The sequence below is a fragment of the Sander lucioperca genome, chromosome 14 (assembly GCF_008315115.2).
Source record: "Sander lucioperca isolate FBNREF2018 chromosome 14, SLUC_FBN_1.2, whole genome shotgun sequence".
In the NCBI taxonomy this organism is placed as follows: Eukaryota; Metazoa; Chordata; class Actinopteri; order Perciformes; family Percidae; genus Sander; species Sander lucioperca.
Window position 1 is genome coordinate 30,266,155 of NC_050186.1, and position 23,072 is coordinate 30,289,226.

The window sequence follows — 23,072 nt, forward strand, 5'->3', positions numbered from 1 at the left end:
TGTTTTCTTTCAGTCAGTGTAGTTTAGGGACTTCTTTCAGCCTGGGTGGTTAGATATTTGGCTGAGCAACGCGGGAGACCCAAGTTTCCAAATCCTGCGTGAGAAAGTTGAATTTGAATGTTGACTATCTAAGTGATGTTGCATAACAGTCTTAAATGAGTTCATGATAATCGGTAGACAAACACAGTAACATAAACTGCACACGGTATCCATCTGTGTGTATTTGTGTGTGTGTTTTTTTGGCCACTCGTGTGTGCGTGCAGCACTTGTGAATAAGCTTTGTCCGATGTGTGTGTGTTTGTGTGTGTGTGCGCGTGTGTGTGCATGCGTGCATGCGTGCCTGCGTGCGTGCGTACACACGCAGCAGCATGTGTAGAGTCTGGAGTTTGGGATTTTTTTTTTCTCACTTTACTTTCTATCGTGCTGTTTTATTGTTGCCTTAACAATTCTTCATCCCCTCTTCTTTCTTCATCATGTTTTTTCAGCCTTTTTTTCCTCATCTTCTCTTTGTCCAACTTCATCTCTGTCTTCATTTTTCGTAACGGTAACACCCTTTTTGTTTTTCTCTTTCTCCCTACCTCTCTTTCTGCTCTTATTTTTTGGCAGTTATTGTGTTCTGACTAGTGTGACCGTTACCTCTTGAAACACGCTATTTCCCAATAGCAGGTCATTTAGATGCAGCCGGGGTGGACGCAAGGTGTGAGCGTAAGGGCCAAGCAGCGCTATTGCTTGCCAAACCTTTATAACGGATTGCACCGCTAATAAACAGTGAAAGGGCAGGAGCAAAGTTGTGTATGTGTGTGTGTGTGTGTGTGTGTGTGTGTGTGTTTGTGTGTGTGTTCTATAATCATGGGCTGTGCAGGTAGAGCCAATTTCAACAATATAGTAAGAATGCAGATGATTACTCAGAAACCACCTCAGGCTGAGGGAAATTAAAATATATATTTGTATGTATTTCTTTCAGCAATGCTCTAATTCACATCCTCTCTGCTCTGCATATTAACCACTGGGAGCTGCCTCGTGAGCAAAGCTTATGTTGTTTGCCATAGGGCAGCTCCACTGGAGCAGATGGCGGTTCGATGCCTTGCTCAAGGGCATCTTAGAAGTAGCTTGCCTTGGAAGGAGGAGCTGTTACTCATTTGTGTTCTCCTCCCACATCTGAGGGCTTGAATTGTCAACTTTCCCTTTTAATACAAGGTCCGTTTTCTATCCGATATGCTTTCATTTTTTTTTAAGGCAAAAAAAAGTCCAAATAATCGATTTCTGAAGGGTACTTTACTCAAGTGAAGTCAGTCTATGTGAAGACAAATTATCCATGGCATTATACACTGAGACAGATTTACATTCAGAGGTTGTCATCGCCGCTGCTTACTCATTGGTGTGTCATCGTCACAGTGATTCCTTCGGGAAGTTCAGGGCTCGCTGCTGTGTGAAAATAGGAAATGCTGTCATCAGCGTTTACTGGAGGACACGAGAGAGAGAGAGAGAGAGAGAGAGAGAGAGGACTGGAAAGAAAGATGGTGAATGACAGAGGTAACATATGAGAAAGGTGAATAGAGAAGGGTTGAGAAAAGGTGGAGAGGATGACAGATAGGTGAGCAGCAGATGGAAAGAGAGCGGTGGAACGTGGATCGAGCGAGAAGGAGACAGACAGCTCGAGTTAAAATGTTGAATTATAGCATCACCGGCAGAGACAGAAAGTAAGAGAATGGCTGACAGTGTGTGCCTATAGGGCTTGTGGCGAACACAGAGAGTTGAGTGAGATAATGAATGACTCTCTCGCTCTCATGACACACACACTAACACACACACACACACACTTGTATAGACACACAGTGAGTTTAGATAATGACATCAGCGTAAAGTCAGCATTGACTAAGTGTAGTCCTCTAGAATAGTGCTGTTCAGCAATACACGACTCTCCCTGCGGCTACTACAGTAAGCACACCAGTGTGATGTGAGATGACGTCCTGAGTGCTCAGCAGGTTTCGGGGTGCAAATCTAGCTTATGACTTTAATGATATGCTTTTGCTTTCACTTCCTAAGTAGAAGTGTCTGACTGGATGTTCACCTTGATGAAGTGTCTTTAAGCGAGACACTTCAAGCTATATCGCATAATAATCCCCCAGGATATGCTGCTATATTCAGGTACAAATAATGGGACTTTGCTTTAAATAAAAGAAAGTAATAGTCTTTGCACATTTCTAATGACATGCATTGAATCACCCGACAAATAGGAGAGGTCTTTTTTTTAAATATAGTTTGGTGATAAAGTACTTTTTTTTTGCCTGCAAATATTTCCCCCCATATTTCTCCAATTTCAAGCTTGAGTTGACGCCACAACATTTCTGTTTTTCAATTTTGTGTTTTATTAAGACTGTTATATTTTCACAATATTCCTAAAAATTGTGTTTATGAGTTAATAAACGTTACTTTTAGTGGATCTCAAATGCACGTTGTGAGTTCTTGGTGAAGTATTGTACTAAATTATATATAGGATAGAATACTCATTTAAAGACACGGTATTTACAGGAGGCTTAGGAAATGCAAATCGCACAATATTACTCTCATGTTTGTATTTTTGTGTCACACGCGCACACACGCACACGCACACGCACACACACACACACACACACACACACACACACACACACACACACGCACACACTATTTCAGTCATGTATTTCCTCAGAAAGAAGCAACAGACACTTAAGTGTACTTTAGTGAATGCTCCAATTTAGTTAGTGTGTTTATCTGGTTACTGAGGTTCTTGGCCACCCAATTTACAGTGCATGTGGGTTTTGTGCATGCCTACAGTAGGATGATGCGTGTATGTGTGTGCGTGTTTGTGCATAAACAGTGTATATATTCAAAGTTCAAAATATTCAAAAAAAGGTTTCATGCATGCTGGTATGCATTTTATCCGCAACTTTTATTGTGTTTCCCCTAATCTGCATGTATGTGTTTTCTTGTGTGTGTGTGTGTGTGTTTACACAGTATATCTTTGCATGTGCGTGAAAGGCCACCCAACTAATAGACAGACCTACATGAAGGCCATCAGAATCAACTCTACAAATAGCCTCCTGTGGTAAAGACCAGTGGACAGTTGAACACACAGTGTTTGTGTGGTGTATGTGGGCAGGATTGTGTGCATGTGTAAGTGTGTGTTTCTGTGTGTGTGTGTGTGTGTGTGTGTGTGTGTGTGTGTGTGTGTGTGTGTGTGCGTGTGTGTGTGTATGTGTGTGTGTGTGTGTGTGTGTGTGTGTGTGTGTGTGTGTGTGTGTGTGTGTAAGCCTGGTCTATGCTGCTACTGTATCTATATTTACTAAAGAGGCTTGGCAAACAGGTTGAGTAAACATACTGTTTTTAGTTTCCAACACATGCAGGGAAACTCGGGCTTGCATTCACACACGTGTCTTTCTCACACGGGCACATACACACCAATGCAATAAGACCAGTGTTGATCTTTACTTTCCATCCGTCCTTTCAGTCTCTCCCTCTCATCTTCACGTTCCTCTTCTCTCAGTCTTTCTATCTTTCTGTTTTTGTCTCTCACATTCTCTCTGCCACTTAAATCCTTAATCACAGTTGCATCTTAGGTCTGCTAAATCAATAATCTCTAGTTTGGGAGGCAAAAAAAGTATACTGGAGACAAACAATGGATGGATTCTCACTTCGCTCTGACACTTTTGAATTAGTCCTGAATCGACCATCAGCATTCATGCAGACAAAATTGTAAAGGCAGCGTGGCGGAATGCCAGGCAGAAAAGATTGAATACTAGGACACAGTTATTAAAAAGTTTTTTTTACATTGCAATTCTTCCGTATTTGAAAAAGGAGACACTTAGGTCCCCTTATGTGTTGTCAAGGTAGAAGATAAGCACACATGGGCAGCAGAAAGATTGCGGTGTATCTGGTAGTTTCTTGCATTTGAACAATCGATTCACCAGCTGAATCTCAAATCTGATTTTCCCTTGATGTGAGGTAACAGTGCTAACAACTGAGGCCCTGTTTGATCTGCAACAAACTGGTTTTCAACCATCAACACATAGTATATTTGCAATACAGTGGTGCAAAAACATTTTCCCAGACTAAGGATTGAACCTGTCTGGGTGAAAGCCAGGACCTTGCTGGACCCTGTTGGATACTATTTATTGAAGTTGAAGACATTCTTCAGTATTGTCAGTCATGTCAAAACAAGGCAGGCCTGCACACTGGTCAGAGGAATAGGCAATTATTCCTATTATAAGTATATATAAATATAACTAATATAAATCAACTGGTTTGGAAGACAAACGCCTCTCATCCCGCCGGCCAAAAGCAATGCTTGAAGGGCTCATTATTCAGCTCACAGACATTTCTTTCTAGATGTTGGATATCTGTATTGTTTCATTCAGTCAAATTCAGATTCTGTGTTGATGAATGTATTGTGATTCCATGGCAACGGAGCATTCCATCTTGGGGAGGGAATAAAAGAGATGAACTATAGCTGTATTCTGAGTGCAACATAATAGAGTCATTGTTCTCTTTATTATAGACATCTAATTTATGATCTTTGTTCCCTGAGATACTAACTTGTTAGCCAGGCACCCATGATACCCATCGACAGGGGGTTTGCAAGTCTTGGTGGAGTAGTATTTGTGAAAAAAAGGTATATAAAGCATTTTGTGAGGGAGAAGGACCTGTGTGAAGTCTGATAAATCACCTCAAGGGATATCACTTGAGTCAGTGTTGGTTGGGCCTGAAGACTACGAGTCTGAAAATAAAAAATAAAAAACTGGGGGTGTGAAAGTGAGCTGACCAGACCTCTGTAGCCTGCTCCTCATCTCTGCTTGACACTGCTCAGCTACATTACTAGCTTAGCACACCTGAATTGCTGATTGTTTTATAAGTTAAAGTCGATAAATCGATTAATCGAGCAACAGAAAACTAACAGATATATAAGTGATTAATCGTTTGTCATGTATTGCGTCAAAAATCCCAATACATTCACTGGTTATATCCTTTATAAATGTAAAACTTTGAAGCTTTAATCCTTTTTACTTTAATCAGAAGTTGGATTTTTGGACTGTGTTTGGACAGACATCTTCAGTCAGACATCCAGACTTTTTTTTTTTAAGAAAAAAATAATTACTGGATTAAAAATCAAGAGATGCATTGGTAATGAACATTATCATAGGTTAAGCACTAATCACATTTATTTGTAATTCCATTCCAGACTACATATCACGTGTGTGTGTGTGTGTGTGTGTGTGTGTGTGTGTGTGTGTGTGTGTGTGTGTGTGTGTGTGTGCATGAATTTTATCCACTGTGGGCCTCAGCTCTGGTTCTGATTAAGTCCCTGTAAAAACACCTCTGTTCAGAACATCACAGCCCGTACATCACACTCCACCATACAAACACACACACACACACACACGCACACACACACACACACACACACACACACACACACACACACACACACACACACACACACACATGCTGCACAGCTCCTGGGGTCCATTTCAGAATATGGTTTAGTGAAAACTCTGAGTTTGTTAACCCTGAGATGAGGGAAACTCTGAGTTTTCCGTTTCAGAAAGAGAGGTAACTTCACCTCAGAGTCAGTTACTATGGTAACTGAGTCTGTGAACCTAACCTGGTCGGGAGCAGGTTTTCTTCAATAAAGCTCAAGTTTCTCTCAGTCTCCTCCCTCTGACACAGCGCTCTTTCATTTCCTCATTCATTCATTCGATCTGTATCAGGCATATTTTAGCGCAGTTTGTTATCTGCATGAATAAAAAAACAGTGTTGGTTTATTAACCGTGTTAGGCAGACTATAAAACTTTTTTTTTTTCTCAAAACATGGCATTTCCTTTTGTCGACGATCCCGTTGATGAAGAAGCTGTATTACTTGGCAGGGAGTTAAACACACGTCGGGAGATGATATTGAGGCCCTGACTATAGATGCATTTTCATTTCCAGATACTAGCCAACCTATTTGAGCGGTATCGTTTTTCTTCCCAGTCTATCAGTTATGTAGCCTACATAACCTTATCCGTCCTCATATCACTAACGTCACCCATGGTGGACATGCTCTACATCCCAGCAGATTATTTGTGTCTCATTACGTTTTTTTTTGCAAACGGCAGTTTTCTTTACAACATTGGTGATGTGGAGCATATTAGTAAAGCCACTGTAGCAAAGCGCCGTCAGAAGAATGTGACTCGCTCTGAAACGTGTTTTAAACGTTTTTGTATTGTTCCCTGGACACAAACCAGTAAGAGCCATTAAAAAAGGAGTTCCACAGTATTGCAGGTGAATGATGTACACCCTTTGAAATAAAAGATTATGAATTATAATTCTGTTAATGATGGTGCTGCAGCCTCAGAATGGGATTAGTAGGCCTAGGACTTTTTCGCCCGCAGGTTTGCACCTAAATGAAATAGATTATAGGTTCAATACCATTTCACTGGTAATATTATACTTACGATTAAATATGATATTAATACACTATATTAGAACTTACACATTTACTTTAGCAGCAATTTTCTCCCACGCAAATTCTCTCTCTTTTGCAGCAGCCACTGTGTTGCTTTTTTAAACGAAATACATGTTCAAACTCGCTGTATGTGCGCATGAGTATTTCCAACGACCGGTTTGTTTGTGGTTGTTACCATGGTGAATCGTAGTATCGTGGCTCCATTCATGCTGCCTTTTTATAGTGGTGGTGCACGTGCTTAACTCTGAGTCAACCTACTCTGAGTTGATTGAACCAACTCAAATCAGCTGTTCTGGAACCGAAAACTCAGAGTTTCCCATCTCACGGTAAATCAACTCAGAGATTAGGGTTAGACTCAGTTCCTGAAACGGGCCCCTGGAGGCTCCCTGTTCACAAAGGGGAGTCTACACCCATCATTCAAAGCCTTATAGGCCTTAAGAATGCTGACACACACACACACACACACACACACACATAGACACACAAAGTGCTCTGTTTTCTTAGCTTTGATACACTTATAGAGTTCAGAGGTGAGAGGGCTGGAGGTAACGCCGTGTTTTTCCAGAGCTTTCTAACCACCTATATCTGCTTCTACACACACACAAGGAGGTCCAGATGGCTGGGTGGAGACAAAAACACTCTCACACACAGTCATGCTCAATGCAAAAAAAAACAAAAAAAAAAACACACGCTAAGCACTCATACATGCACATCAGAGATCTGCTACCTGACACAAGCGTGATGAGGCCCAATGCTCTATCAGATCTCATCTCGTGTTTAGGCTGTTTATTAGCACGCAGCCTCGGCAGCGAGCCACGTTAATGGCCCAGTCTGCCATGTTTAATTACATTAGGCTTTAACACTAATTCAAGTCTGTGCACAAATGCTACCCGTAGGTTATTAGACACAGTATCCGCACGGGATCGGCTGATCCTACCTCCACATGAGGTGTGCAGTGTGTGCACTGGCCACTTGTGTAAAACTAACGCAGGTTAGATACTGCAGCAGCAGCCGTGCTGTGGGAAACCTGATACATAGTAGCTGACGTGTTCAGGTCTTCTAAATCTCGGCCAGCTGAGAGCAGTCACATGTGATCAATGGCTGAATTTATCACTCAGAGCCAAGTGCCGTCATCCACATGCACAAGGTTGTGTGTGTGTGTGTGTGTGTGTGTGCGCGCGCGCGCGCACGCGCATCTGTGTGTGTGTGTGTGTGTGTGTGTGCGCGCGCGCTTATGTGTGTGTTTATGCGCGCGACCCCTGCTACTTCTCTCGATTGACGTTGTCTTTAGCGAGCAATTATAGCCAGAACCACTGTGAAAAAGGTCACAGCCGTCCGGCTATCAACACTCCGCACCAAATGCCAACTGTGCACATCTGTGCATGTTTAATTGGTTGTGTGTGTGTGTGTGTGTGTGTGTGTGTGTGCGCATGCGTGTGTGTGTGTGTGTGTGTGTGTGTGTGTGTGTGCTGTCCCCAAAATGCCAGCAGCCACACTATCAGACTTGAACCCCCCCCACCACCACCACCTCAGCGCTTGTGGGTAATCTGCAGCAACCCTGCACTGCGTGATGATTGATGAGAGAATTAGCGTTGCCAAGCAAAGAAAAGCATTATGGGAATGAGGAAGTTGCATTATTGGATAGGGAGCACGACATTAAGGCTTTCAGTGACAACAGTTATGTGTGATTATGTGTGTGTGTGTTTGGTTCGAAAAAGGATCATCTGCAGGACAGTGATTGATGGATGAGGTGCCGTTTTTTTCTGTTATTGCGGTCGTCTGGGTCACAGCCACTCATTAACATTTAGTTAACAGTCACTGATGAGGCTTAGGTAAATGTTAATTTTCTCTTTAAGCGTTTATAGAGAAAAAAAGAGGGCCCTGAATTTGTGGCTTTTTCTGAGTAAAACCTGAGGACTTTCACGTTCCATATTTAGAAAAAGAATGAAGAAACTCCTGCTGGTATATTTATTTACAACGTTTAGTTTTGAAATAAATATTTAGGTTGCGCTTCCCTTTGGCACACCTGTCATACATTTATTTGTGCAGAGATTTTTTTTTTTTTTTTTTTTTCCCCCATTTGGTGGAGGTATCAATGTGAATTGAAACTCTGGAAAAAAAAAATTGTATAGATTGCCTTGGAAAAAAAGGTTGTTTGTGTATTATTGCCCCAAGGTAGGACAAACGTGTCAAAAGTAAGTCAGTCAGTTCATTGAGTGAGTGAGTGAGTGAGTGAGTGAGTGAGTGAGTGGTGCACAGAACAGGGGTCTTATTTCTGCAGCGAGGATCCTTTTGATGCACACGTTTACCCCCTGGACAGGATACTTTACCTCAGACGTTTAAGGTTTTACTTTTCATGATGATGGAATTAGAATATTCTTCCCTGAAAGTATCTGGAGTTATTCACCTATCCTCCTTGGCCTTGGCAAGTTCCCCTGCTGATTCTCTATCATTTGACACATTGTCATGACTTTTACTTTTGGATTGGATTTACTCCTTTAGGTCGCTCTGTTGTTTTTTTTTTTTTTATAGCTCCAATAGAAGTGTTGTGGGGCGGCTGCCTTGTTTTGTACTCTCCCTGGCTGCTATATTACTCTTTCCTGTTTATATCCACAGCCCATTGCTCCAGATGGTGAGTTGTGCTGCTGTGAGTCAGTACATAAAGAAAGCAGGCAGAGGGAGGTGTGATTTTACAGAGCTTTAACGTGCTCTATGGTGCCAGACACACTGGTTTCAGTATCGTAAAAAAAAAACAGGTGACCTCCAATTACGTCCCAGCAGGATAATGCACCTCTGTCTCAACATTATATACACTTTAATTGCGTTTGCCATCCATAAATCTCAATTCAGTACATGACCTAAAGGAAGAGAAAAAAAAAAAAAAAAAGATACGTCTCCTATAACCTTTTAAAAGTTAAATAATTAGTTTTTATTTAATGCCGTATACATTTTGTCAGAGCATGTTCCATTTTCTAACACGATGGATATCTCACACACATATCGCACGCAGTTTCCTGCTGACGGCATCAGGAACAACAACTTCAAGTCATCTATCCTTAGCTTCTACTGTACATTTGATAGCTACGGCTATTGTCCCTTAGGGGTTGTAAACTCTACTCTTGCTATATCTCATAGAGCCCGTTTATTACCAGGAGGATGCTTCTCTTTATTTTCTCTGCAGACACATTCCTAATGACCTATTCTATTTGTGACAGCTCGCTGTCAGGGGCAGTTTGGCCGTTTTTGATTTTGAGAAAAGAAGAGACTAAGAGAGAAACGTACTGGGCTGAGTGAGCATACATTAGTGGACACAAGGTTGTTATTTCAAGGGACAGACCTCTAAGTTTTCCATTACGAGATGTTCTCCTGTGCCATTTGGCCAACCGATGTTCCTGTGTGATTTTGGACGTTTCCCATTGTGAGAGTAAAAAGGACCAAAGAAAGAAAGTACTGTGTGTGCATTTCTTCAAGAGATGCCTTCTATTTTCTCTCACAAACACACACACCCCGGCCTGCCTAGTGAATTTCCCTCCTGGCTTTCCAATTTAAATGCAAATGTTCCCAAATCGGACTCCACAAAGACGCAGAGGAAGAATCATTTGACGCAGCGATGAATTATATATTTTAATTAAGCAGCCAAAAAGAATCACGCCTATTCAGCCCTTTCCCCTCCAATAAGAAATGAATAAATAAATATGGAAGAAGAAGAAGAAGAAGAAGAAGAAGAAGAAGAAGAATTAATGGGAGGGGTGGATGGATGGATAAAGGGAGGAGGGTTTTGTATGGAGTTTGTGTGATTGCAGCGCTAACCGCCCATGGGCTGTCATTATATGAGCGATCTGAAGCTGTCACATTTCAAAACGGTATTGTTTGCTGAAAGACAGGCTAAATACCCCCACAGTTTCAAACACACACACACACACACACACACACACACACACACACACACACACACACACACACACACACACACACACACACCATTTGGATTTTGAAACCAGCACTTGAAGAGCAGAGATGGGGATTGTGATGCTCTGACAAGGGATGCAATTTTAATTTCACCCCCTGTCACTCTCCTCAATATCTGCTCAGATAAAATACATATGAGCTGCCAATCACTCACACATACAAATAGACACACAAGCGCACACAAACAAACACACACATACACACACAAGCTATCGCTCAATCATATGCGTGCATGCAAACTTTCAGTTACTATTTCTATATTTCAAAGTCACAGGTGCAAACATACACTCATCTTTAAATCTATTGAAAACAAAAAAAATCACTTTTTCACTTTGAAAGAGTTTCCAATACAAACACTCAGACCTAATCAAACTGCGAAGATGATGCTAAAAAACCAAAGAGGGCTAAAATCATTGTGTATGATTGTTTATTTTATTTTTTTTCCACCTAAGTGACAGCTTGTAAAGTGTTGTTCTGCTAAACATATATATTTACATGCAGTGTGTATGCAATAATGACATCAGTCAATTAAGAAATCCTGTTTTTTTCCCCACAAAAAGTTTAAATCATAGGAAAATCACAGAATGTGTTGTAAAGTTAGAATAACAAACAATTGGCTTATAGTTATGCATGAATCAAAATATTACACACACTGTACATTTGTTTTCGGGTTGCTGTGCATTTACAGGGAAACACACTGTAATATAACAGCTGGGTGAGGAATGCTTAATGCCGCGTTCTATTTACCTCGGAACTCGGAAGCCGCAACTGGGAATGACGTCATACCCGAGTTGAATGCGTTCTATTTAAAAAGTCGGATTTTCATTGTTTTCATTAGCTCTAGCCCGGTTAGCTATTGTTAGCAACTAGTTGATAACAATGCATTACGCCGTTTTTTGTGCATGCAAACAACGTAACAACATGTCCACAGATAGAAGTTGGACATGCCTGTGTGAACGACTGATTTAGTGTGACACAAATAAGACATAAGTGCTTATAACTTTATGTTACTGCAGCTTTCACAACTGTTGATACAGGGGGCAGCCATGTTGGATTTTGAACTCGCGCTACTGCGAGGTTGTCAGAGTTCCGAGCTCGTAAATACGAGGTCAGGGGGCGTGTTTACGACTTTGACCTCGTAAAAACCGAGTTGCGAGGTAAATAGAACGCGGCATAAACTGTATCCGTATCCATGGTAACCTGTTTATTTGTACTCCCACCCCCCCTTTAATACTTAGGGGGGGATGCTGAGGGACAGCGGTAGTGGGACATGTATGGGAAATGGTCGTGGGCTTAGTACAGTAGCCAGATACGGACACTCTACATTAGAGCTGCAACCATTAGTTGACTAATCGATTAGTCAATCGACAGAAAGTCCACTATTTTGATAATCGATTAATCGTTAAAGTAATTTTTCACGCAAAAATTGAAGAACATGCCCTTTGGAGATGTCCTGCTTCTCTGTTTTATCATAATAAACTGAACATCTTTGGGTTTCAGACTGACACAACAAGACATTTCTCCTTGGACTTTGAGTAGTCTCGCATTGCCAGACCTTCCTCCACAGCGCTGCGGAGGAGGGTCCACACAGCATTCCGGGATGGGAGAAAAACGTGCTCTGGTTTATTGGCATTTCTTTAAACCAATCACAATCGTCTTGGGCGGTGTTAAGCCACGAACACAGTGACGGCACCTCTGCAAAATAGCCTCGAAGGAACTTGTTTTGGTGGAACGTGTACGTTAAAAATTTGTTTCAGTTGTGCAACAGAAAACTCAGATTGGACAGATAGTCTAGCTAGCTGTCTGGATTTACCCTGCAGAGATCTGAGGAGCAGTTAACCATAGTCCTCATAAATCCACTGGAGTTTAGAATGCCAAAATAAAGAAAGCGGAAGGTAACGGACATCTGGCCTAAAAAGAGTGACATCCGGCGGAATTTTTGGCGGCACCTGAACAACTTCAAAGACTTTGAAAAACTGGGATAGGCATATTACACTATTTTTTTGACATTGCATAGACCAAATGATTAATTGATTAATCTAGAGAAAGATCGGCGGATGAATCAATAATGAAAAAAATCGTTAGTTGCAGCCATAGACTGTATATTAATGGACAAAGCATCCGGTTCGGCGAAGTGCTGCAAATGTGGAAGTGCCTTAAACCTGCATACTATCTGAATTCCAGCAGGGGGCGACACGTGCGGTTGCAAAAGGAGGTCGGTTTCTGTAGAAGTCTTAGAGAAAGTGACCCACTTCTCACTTTATTTATTACCTCAGTAAACATTTTCGTAATGAGTTTATGGTTTCAATCACTAGTTTTAAGTCTTCTGCAATACAGAATGATGTTCATTTTTTGAATTATGGTCTCGCTGATTTTAAAATTGGCGATAAAGCAGGGGGTGTTTTAGGGCGTGGCTATGATGTGATTGCCAGTGAAAGTGTGTAACGTAACGTGGCTCCTCCCTCACTCCTCCCTCTCATCTAAAATCGTCACATCCGCAACCAGGATGGCTGCGCCCGTAACGACAAACTCGACGACTCATAGCAGATCTCCACATACCAATGGGTGACATCACACATGCTCTGTCCATTAATATTATATAGTCTATAGTTGCAGCCCAACCTACAACATGGGCAGCAGCTGCAATGTACACTTTGCAGACTCATGTTGTCGTTGGGTGTCTCGCGTGTCTCAAAACAGCATTTAGTTTGTGTTCTATACTATCTTCTATACTAATGATTTCTAATGAGAATGACCTCCTAATGACCTCAGTGTTGCTTTGACATACACACCTTTTTTGTTACGATTTATGTTATTTGAAAATCCCAGAATTCTTTCATGAAGGAATCATTTAGATGTGAACTTTGTAACCATTAGTCGTGTTTGAGTATAAAAGCTTTTTTTTTTTCATTAGATTTATCGTTCATGAAGACATGTCCTAGTATGTTTAACGTCTTTTACGGTTTTACTGCCTTTTGACATGTAAGTGGTACTGTAAGAGCTTTTTCATGTTCTTGAATGTCGCTCAGCAGTACTTGCAAATAGGTTTCCTTCTTCCTGAGATGCTTAAACATGGTGCAGTGATGTTCATGTTTAACGTTGGCAAAGGGAGACATAAGGATATAAGATGAGGAAGGAAAATAGAGAGATATACTATACTGTACTGAAGAGAGTGAGGAAGACTGAGAGTGACATGGGAAAAAAAGAAGTGAAAAAGTGGAAATGAGTAGAAGAAGTACGAGAAAAAAAAAAAACATGGTAAAGCTAAACAAAGACCAAGAGGTAATGGGAGATGACATGGGAGGTGGTTTGTAACAGCTGGAGTCTGGCATCAAAAGAACAAGGGAATTCACTTTCCTTTCCTTGCCTCTATTTAGAGTGCTCACTTCACATGCAGACACACACACACCTTACTCACCGCACGTCTCAGCAGCAAGCAGACAACCTGAGACAACCTTTGTTCTGCCAGGAGAGATAGTTGGCTCTCCTACAGACAGAGGGCAGGAAACGGAGGAAAAGCCGAGAGAGAGAGAGAGAGAGAGAGAGAGAGAGAGGCCATATTTTAATGGGAAGATCTGGGTTCAGGCCCTTTTGTTGGCAGCCATGCGTCCCGCTCAAGTGTCCTTGATCACAAAGATGAATCCCTCAAGCTCCAGTGGTGTTGTTAGGTTGTAGCTGACCCAGACCTACCTCACACCGTACACCTCTGAGTGGAAGCCAGGAAGCCAAAAAGCAGTTTCCCAGTCATCTCTAAAGCTCATTTATTAGTACGTGTCGTATGCCTGTTGTCTAGGAGACTAAATCCAAACTCTGGTTACAAACTGTATCTGGCAACCTGTCCTACAGCCTGAGATGCCTCGCAGATGGACTTGGTGGTTTAAAAAAAACTGCAACATATAACAACTTCTAACCTGTTCATTTACTGTACAAGGAGGATTAAAGGAGAAGTTTGAAATGTTGGGAAAATTGATAACACTCTCATGTCTGAACGCTTCAAATGAAGCTTACCGCTGGTTGCTGTGAAAACACTGGACATTTTCAACCCCTATAAACAGGGTTTATGCGGGGTCTAAAAAAGTCTAAAATTTCAAAATCAAAATTTGAAGCCTTAAAAAGTCTGACATTCGCTGAAGTATTGTTCTAGGTCTTGAATAAATTATAATAATAAATAAATGGGCTTAATTTTCCTATGTCCATGTGACGCTACAAAACAAACTGTTTTGGAGTTTAGACAGAGCACTTTGATTTACTGTATAGCTATCTTTTCATCTCACTCAAATTAGTATATTTACCAAAAACTATTTCTTTTAGAATAGAAATAGGGAAATTAAAATAAGGAGAAAATAAAGACAAAAATAGCAAAGGACTGAGATGGGGAACAACATGAAGATACAAAAGCATGAAAGTATGAGAAAGCAAGAGACGAGAGCACTTTTCACCTCCTACATCTTTAATGTACACTTTTTTTTTTTATCGGATTAAATGTTAAACTTCAGGTTATAAACATTCAGTGTGAGGCAACAATGAGGCGACGGGATGCCCATGAAGTATTGTTGTTTTACAGGAAAGCTGTGCATTTGTTTATGGTGTGCTATACCTTTAAGAGCTGCTGGCCAGAGCCCATCCCAGAGAGGATGGACCCATTAGGCTGATGAACAGAAAGAAAGAGAGACAGGGACACACATAAACAGAGAGAGAGAAATAGAGAGGGAGTTTGACGGGTAGTAACGGAACAGCAAAGGGTAGAAAAAAAAAGGCCACTGAAGGAGCAGTAATAGTGAAAGGAGATAGAGAGACTCTGAGAGAGGACAGGAAGCAGCTATCCCCCCATCTCTTCCATGGTGTTGTAGGCGTCTATGGGTCTGTCAGTCAATCAGGAGGACAGGCGGACTCACTCACTCGCCGGCTCTGTGTCTCTTGCACGCGCTCACGCTGATGACTTTGCTGTGTGTGTGTCCACAGATGGCCAACCTTGTGACATCGCTGTGCTGTGTAGTTCTGGCCGCGGTGGTGGTAGCCTATGCTCAGAGACGCAGTCAGCTTGGTGAGTATGCATTTTATCTTCTATTTTCATTATACTGTAACCTCTTATCTGCTGAGGCCTACTACGCTTCTTCTTCTTCTTCTTCTTCTTCTTCTTCTTCTTATTGTCTGGTTACTGTGCTCCTCTCTATTCTCTAAAAGTAAATACTGTTTGGCTGTAATTTATTGTACTGCGCTCTTCTTTTCCTCTCAACTTTCCTGTACTGTACTTTTTTTTTTAAACTTCTCTCAACTCTGTACTACACAACTTAAATACTTTCACCTCGTCTGTGCTCAAATTGTCTTCTCGCTGCTGTAATTGAATGGTTTCTGCTTGTATAATATGCGGCTGTCAATTTTGTAGACAAAGCCACGGATCTTCCTTGTTTGCATGATGTTAATTTTATGCTACTTTAGATGTTGCTAACATTTTATTTTGCTTTTGTTGTTGTTATTGGGATTCAGTTGACTACTGGTGGATTTAGTGTAAGGTGTTCTGTGTGTGTTCTGGGTGTTAGCTGTGATTTTTGCTGTGTGTCATTTGACCAGTTTAAGCTACAGCAGCTGGTTACTTGCTGTGAGGTCAAAGGTGCAGCGGAGTGGAATGGAAATGGGCATGTGAGGAAAGTTCAAAATTCACTGTTCTCACAAACGGAGAAACAATAGCTGACCAAATCGTCTTGTCATCCCGCACTGCACGGTGCTAATATTTAGGCCTGCATTACCAAGGCTACCTCCATAACAAATAAGGGTTGAACAAAGAAGCCAGTCAGGTCAACTGATGATCATGAGCGCGTTTCAAAATGATTTGTGTACGGAGCTTTCCAGGAAGAGAAGCTGAGAAGACCTACATACATACATACATACATACACACACACACACACACACACACACACACACACACACACACACACACACACACACACGCACACGCACAAACAGCAGAAATGGCTAAGGAAATAGGAATGTTGTCTTTGGAGATTAGGTGAAAGCTGCAGAAAAGGTAAGTGAAAGAGGGAGATGGAAAGAAAAACAATAAATGAGAAGTGGATGAAGACAGGAAGAAATTGAGAAAATAGAGAAAGGATGGAAGGCAAATGGAAACAGATTGAGAATGAAAGTCAGGAGGAATAACAACTGATGCTTGAAGGGAAAGACTGCAGGATAAATCAATGGAAGGTGAAACCTCTGCTTTTTCTTCAAACAGTGTGAAAACTAATTTGCTTTAGTTCAGGAGCAATTATTAGCTCTAACTGGGTTTAATATTGCTAATTTTATTTTAATAGAGCTTATTTCTATTTAAAAAAAAAAAACAGATAATTAAAACAGACAGACAGACTGACTTCACTGTATATATTTTCATTTTTTTCAAACCTAAGCTGTATTGTACTGATCTCTTCTTATCGATTTTTTATATTTTGTGCCATGCAGAAAAGCCAAAAGGAAGTAAGGCAGAGGGAGCAAGCAGTGTAAAGAGAGAAAAGGGTGAAATGGCAACACTTAAGGGAATAACAGATATGGATAGACGGGAGAATGAATAACACAGATAGAAGAAGAAAGAGAGCTGTCAGGTCTATCTTTGTGAAGGACTGTGTGTGTGTGTGTGTGTGTGTGTGTGTGTGTGTGTGTGTGTGTGTGTGTTTGTGTGTGTGTGTGTGTGTGTGTGTGTGTGTGTGTGTGGTCTAACATTTGCCTTTGTTTTTCATGCTACATAGAATCAGCTGCCACATGGACACACACAAACACAACATGGATGCCTGACTTTAATATATTATACCACACATGCAGAAGTACATATTAGTATACTATTAGTATACAAATAAGTATTACTGGTGTGTACATATAGACCCCCAAATTTTATGCAGACACATATATCTACACAGCCTTAAACTCACACAGAGACACAATTATATACATCTGCCTGTCTTGGAAAGTGCCTTGTTCCTCCGACAAATTGCTAGCCAGTTTGATTGACAGGATTCCCTGGGGTATGTCCCACTTGGCAGAGAGCGTGGTAACACACACACACACACACACACACACACACACACACACACACACACACACACACACACACACACACAGAGTAATGCGTGTGCACACACACAGACACACACATGCATAGAGGGATAGAAGAGGAATGAACCCTCTTGTTAGGTCTGACTCAATTTGGACAAAATGCACATACAGAGGAAGGCACACACTGTCTTTGTTTGTACTTGTACTGTGTGTGTGTGTGTGTGTGTGTGTGTGTGTGTGTGTGTGTGTGTGAGTGACATTGAGTGTGGAGGAAATCCATTTCAGACTTCATAATTAATGACAGCAGTGCATTGCCAAACAAAGATGATGAGAAACACCGGTAGAAAACGAGTGACGAACAAATAGATACAAGCTCCTCGTAGACCAAAGTCAATGTTGTCTGGAAGGAGGAGAAAATGGGAAGTGAAAGAGAGGCAGACAAGCGAGAGAAAGACACAGAGGCTTGACAAAAAGACAGACAGGGAACGAGACATTGTGGAGCAAGATGGGGCAGAGAGACAGAGGAACAAACATGGCAAGAGCTCATTCGAAAGGTATCGGACAGGAAATAGTTGAACACATTCATGAAGAAATACCCTTTCGAAAGTTGATTGATATTAGGAAAGCTGTTATTATCCACCTTGTGTCAGGTACATGTTGGACTATAATAAAAGCATGGAATACCATGCTTTTATTCAAATATTTATTAAAAGAAAGAGAAAGCCAAACATTTTGTTTGTGAAATCAGCAATAATCAACGTGATTGGTTGCAATGAGACTAAAGGCTCAGACATACTTTCTGGGTTCGGCATCCACGACCATCTGCAGACTTGTACCTGGTCATGCAGATGCACGTGCACTTCCATTCTTACCTTTTTGACGTTCTGCTTCAAAAAACAAATAAATCTACTACATTAATGATTTAGCACTAGTTATTTAAATCTGAGTAATGCTACAAATGCTACTTTTGAGATGTGTATTTCGCTAGATATTTATTGGATAAATGTAACTATATATCATTTAAAGTATATTTGCACCTGTATTGCATAATTTCTTCAGCAACAAGACTCTCCCCTCACTTTTTTCTTGATACCGAGGAAAGCTCATTGAATGTACCATTTCCAGTCATTTTTTATAATGTGATTCATGTTGCCTCAAACAAGGCAACCCTGAGATGGAAGCCCCAGCCGCGGAAAACGACAGTCCCTTAACGAAACATCACTTTAAACAACAGGAGGAGAATGAAACTAATTGAAAGCTTTAAACCCGCAGAGAGAAAGAGAGTGAGACTCAAAAGTCATGCCAATTAAGCTTGAATATGAATTCGATTTTTGATTGCCAGTGAAAAATAAAAGATGAGGTTGTTAGAAGGGGACGGGAAGGATATTGGGTGGGCGGAAAAGACACAGGACATGAGAGAATACAAAACAGATGACAGATGAAGGGACAAGAGAGTAAGAGCTTGGGAGACACGGAGTCAAAGATGGGTGCTGATAACAGCTATTCAGACAGTTGTTTTTATGGTATATTGCTTATACACACGTAACCCCTGTTATATGCAAAGTATATGCAAAAGTAAAGCTTTGCTTTAGCCTCTTGAATACACTTTAATGCTAACCAGTACAAACCAACAGAAAAGAGCGCTACTTCACTGTCAACAAGCATTGCTTGGAATATTTACAGGTTTTAGCATCTGTGTTAACTGTTAAATATTTCCCTGCTGTTTTTAAGCAAGATGCTGAATCTCAACAAGTACCAGACAAGTTGTGTTACCCTGCAGAGCCTGGCCTCTAAGACTCCCTGTGGTCGACTCCTGCCGGCAGAGCAAAGGTTCATGAAAAATACATGTTTTTAATGCAAGCCCATAGGCAGCTTAGTCCAATGGTGACGAGGTGAGCTACATCAATATTTGCTAGTTGGCAGTCGTCGAGTAACGAGGATATTCACATTATTTGACATTGGATTGTCAAGAAGACATCATGTTGGCTCTCGTTGCATTGCAGTAACTTCACAAAAACCTGCGTGTTACACAAAACTGCTTTAACAGTTTGTTTAAACTGTAATTAAGATATTCAGTTATGATACTGTTCAGTTAAAGATTAAAAACAGCCTGTGCAATACAAATCGTATAGCTGTCCTCAAAGCAATGACGTAAAAACACAATAAAACTAAGATGAACGGGTCAAGAGGGTAACCAGCTTTTCAAACATCTGCTTCTGATGGTAGATTACAAATTTCACATCTGTTGCTTTAAAGCAGACCATCCATTCATCCACCCATCCATCCATCCATTCATCCATCCATCCACCCATCCATCCATCCATCTATCCATCCATCCATCCATCCATCTATCCATCCATCTACCCACCCACCCATCTATCCATCCATCCATCCATCCACCCACACATCTATCATCCATCCATCCTTCCATCCATCCATCCACCTACCCATCTATCCACCCATCCACCCACCCACACATCCATCCACCCACACATCCATCCACACATCCATCCATCCATCCAGCCACCTTCCTATTCCAGCATGCATTGGGATAAGGGTGGTCTGTACCCCTTTATCGCAGGCTAACACATATAGACAAACAAACACATTACCAAACAAGGCCAATTGTTTCCTAGAAAACCAAGACCCAACCTGGAACCTTTCAAAATTGTATTCACTCTAATTGGGTCCACATAAAGTCCTGTTCCATTGCCGATGGATGGATGGATGGATGGATGGATAGATGGATAGTTAGTTTTGGGGTCTGTGTGTCAATATGACCAATACACAACTCTTTTTGACCACTGCTACACACTAATAGCTGGGTCATCGTGTCGCTGCCAGTGTTGGTGTTATCTGTGTTTTGTGTAAGTTCAGGACCTCATTTTGGAACGTCATCAGTCTGAGTATAATTGGGGCAATGTTGGACAATTTCTGAGTGTCGTCAAGTTCCTTTTGGACTGCACATTGGTTTTGCGTAAGCAAGGGTCTGTTTCGAATCAGGTCCAGCATCAGTACATTTGCACTCAGAGCCATTTGGAAACGTGTACAATTAACCATGAGGTAAGTGCATTATTTTGTGTTTGATGATTGAAAGACTGACTGAAACCATAAAGTACTTGTTCATGGTACATCTTTACACACAGTTAAAAACTAGATTTTTTCAAATTAAACAAAACCCATTACTCATGGCTGCTCTGGATATCTGTTTCTTCCAGATTATTCTATGCCACTGATGCTACAATCACTCACATTACATACAAAGTGAATCCTCTCATGCATTGAGAACCTGAAGATCGATCACATAGATGGCCAAAATTTGCCTGATATTATTTCACTATTTTTCTTAATCTCTCTTTGTCTCTCTTTGCACCTTTTATAGTCTCTCTGTTTCCCTGATTCCTTCTTTATCTGTCTCTCTGTGTGTTTCTTTCTATCTCATTTGTATCCTGAGATCTACCAAAAAGTCCTAGCCTAAGCAATACAATGTCATTAACAGGGTGCCTTACACAGTAAATACTAAGAACAAGCACAACATGAATACCAATGAGCAAAGTACAAGAGCATTCAGTGGTGGAGGAGGAGAGCAAAATGGAATTAGACATGGGATGAGGAAAATCTGGTGCAATTGACATTGGGTTGGTGAGTTTGAGTGAATGTTCTATTTTGGTTTCATGATGGAAACAGGGCCCCCCCCCCCCCCCACACACACACACACACACACACCGCAAGGCTAAGATAGTGTGTGTGTGTGTGTGTGTGAGAGAGAGAGAGAGAGAGAGAACGAGAGAGAGTGAATATGGTGACATCATGCTGTTGACTGAGAGAGCATGTTATTTATGGGAGTCCATATCCTGATTGAGAGACAAATGTTTCCACTCATAATCATTCCCTCCATCTCTCTCTCTCTCTCTCTCTCTCTCCCCCCCTCTGTCTTTATATGCCTCTCTATTTTCCCTCTCTCCTCCTGTCTTGCTTCTCTCTTCCTCCACTTCACTGTCCACATCATCCACACTCATCACCCATATCTGCCATCATTCTCTTCTTTCCTTGTCTCTCTAATTTCTTTATATGACTTCCTGTCTCTGAATCTTTTATTTTTTCATTCACTCCATCCCTGTCTCCATCTCTTCCTCTCCCATCCCTTAATCCATCACCCAAGTGGTCAACAGCAGATTCATTGCCCATGACATCATTTCCTGCTGACACTACACAAACGTCACTAAATATTTTTTGTGTGTTTCATCTCTGCGCTTTTGCTGAGCTTCTTTACCTCACACTGATTCCATCTCATTAATGTGGACAGAGGAGAGGCAGAGATCAGGAAACAGTACCGCAGAGGGAAAGGGAGCAAATGAGAGACAGCGGGAGAGTAGGAGGTTAACGCTCACACTAATTCCATGGTATTACAGCTGTCAAAACTGTATTCATTTCTTGAGCATTCGACACGTGCTGCTGTGACTTTCCAACATGCCTGAGCGTACGCTTTGCTACACTGCAGCCTTTTTTTATTAATACTTGCAATTTCTTTAACCCCCCCCCCCCCCCACCATTATTCTTGGCAGCCCTCTTAATGTAATACACGTGCATGTGCAGATGCTCATTTGGGCGAATGCAATTAGCAGTAATAGCTAGAGCAATCCAAAAGGAAGAAGGAAAATAGTATTTACTATATCTATATAATTAGATATACTGGTATATGATATTGTCTTTTCAGGTCATTATTTATCTTTTCGCTTATTAAACCCAGTCTATACATGTCAATAATGTGAGTATTTACTTTTCTGTAGCTTATAGTCTGACTGGAAATGTAGGATATCATGCAGAAATGAGAAGTAGCTACTGTAATTGCAGGGAGTATTGTAATGATGATGATTTTTCATGTACTTTTATGGAAGCAGAGTTTTTAAGCATTGTAAGTGGCCTCCCGTTTTGCTCCTTTCACCCAGTCGGGAGGATTCTTCATTTAGGTTTGTTGTTTAAGTGATTTTCATAATAACAGAAGAAATGGAACAAATGAGACGCAAAGAAATATTACCAGACCATGCATATTCACAAGGCCTAACCATGCATACGGATAGAGTAAGAAAACTCAAGACAAGTCAAACAAAGTCATTGGGTTTTAATGACAGAACAAATGAATGCTGTCCAAACTAAAAGTTCTTATGTTGAAAGCACTTGAGATATCAGCTGCTGTTTGTGATGCGTGTCTCTGCACTTTTAGGAGAACGAAAGACAAATCTAGACCACTAAATGGATTCAATTATTCATGAAATGTAACCGCTCTGTGATGTGTCATCAGAGAAAACAGACAGCTACTGTAAATAAGTAAATATGCACAAAGATTGATGTCTGTGTGTAAGTGTGTCTGCCTGTATGTCTTGTATATGTGTAAGCCATATATGTGCCGGCAGGGAACCTTGATCACACTCATTATCCTGAGTAGCACTCAGTGTAATCAGGGTTCCCTGTTTGGCACACTGTTTGAATTAAACTCAAGATGGAGCTCAACCAATTGATTGACTGACTGGATTGGCAGATGGATTACAGTTAGACTGACTGGATGACTGGCAGGGA

At 41.1% G+C, this 23,072-nt stretch overlaps 1 protein-coding gene and 1 long non-coding RNA gene across 3 annotated transcripts in view; both read left to right on the forward strand.

Annotated features, from left to right (window-relative positions):
* The window catches only part of LOC116045153, an 810,130-nt gene that overhangs the window by 167,685 nt on the left and 619,373 nt on the right, over positions 1–23,072 (forward strand). The window lies entirely within an intron of this gene.
* Positions 1–23,072, forward strand: part of cntfr (ciliary neurotrophic factor receptor) — a 268,851-nt gene that overhangs the window by 98,200 nt on the left and 147,579 nt on the right. The window contains exon 3 of one of the 2 annotated variants that reach the window (XM_031292668.2): positions 15,416–15,497. In XM_031292668.2, the coding sequence (XP_031148528.1) occupies positions 15,416–15,497 (82 nt within the window). Of the gene's footprint in view, positions 1–15,167; positions 15,498–23,072 lie in introns of those variants that run through there. The other variant, XM_031292666.2, reaches the window with a different exon arrangement.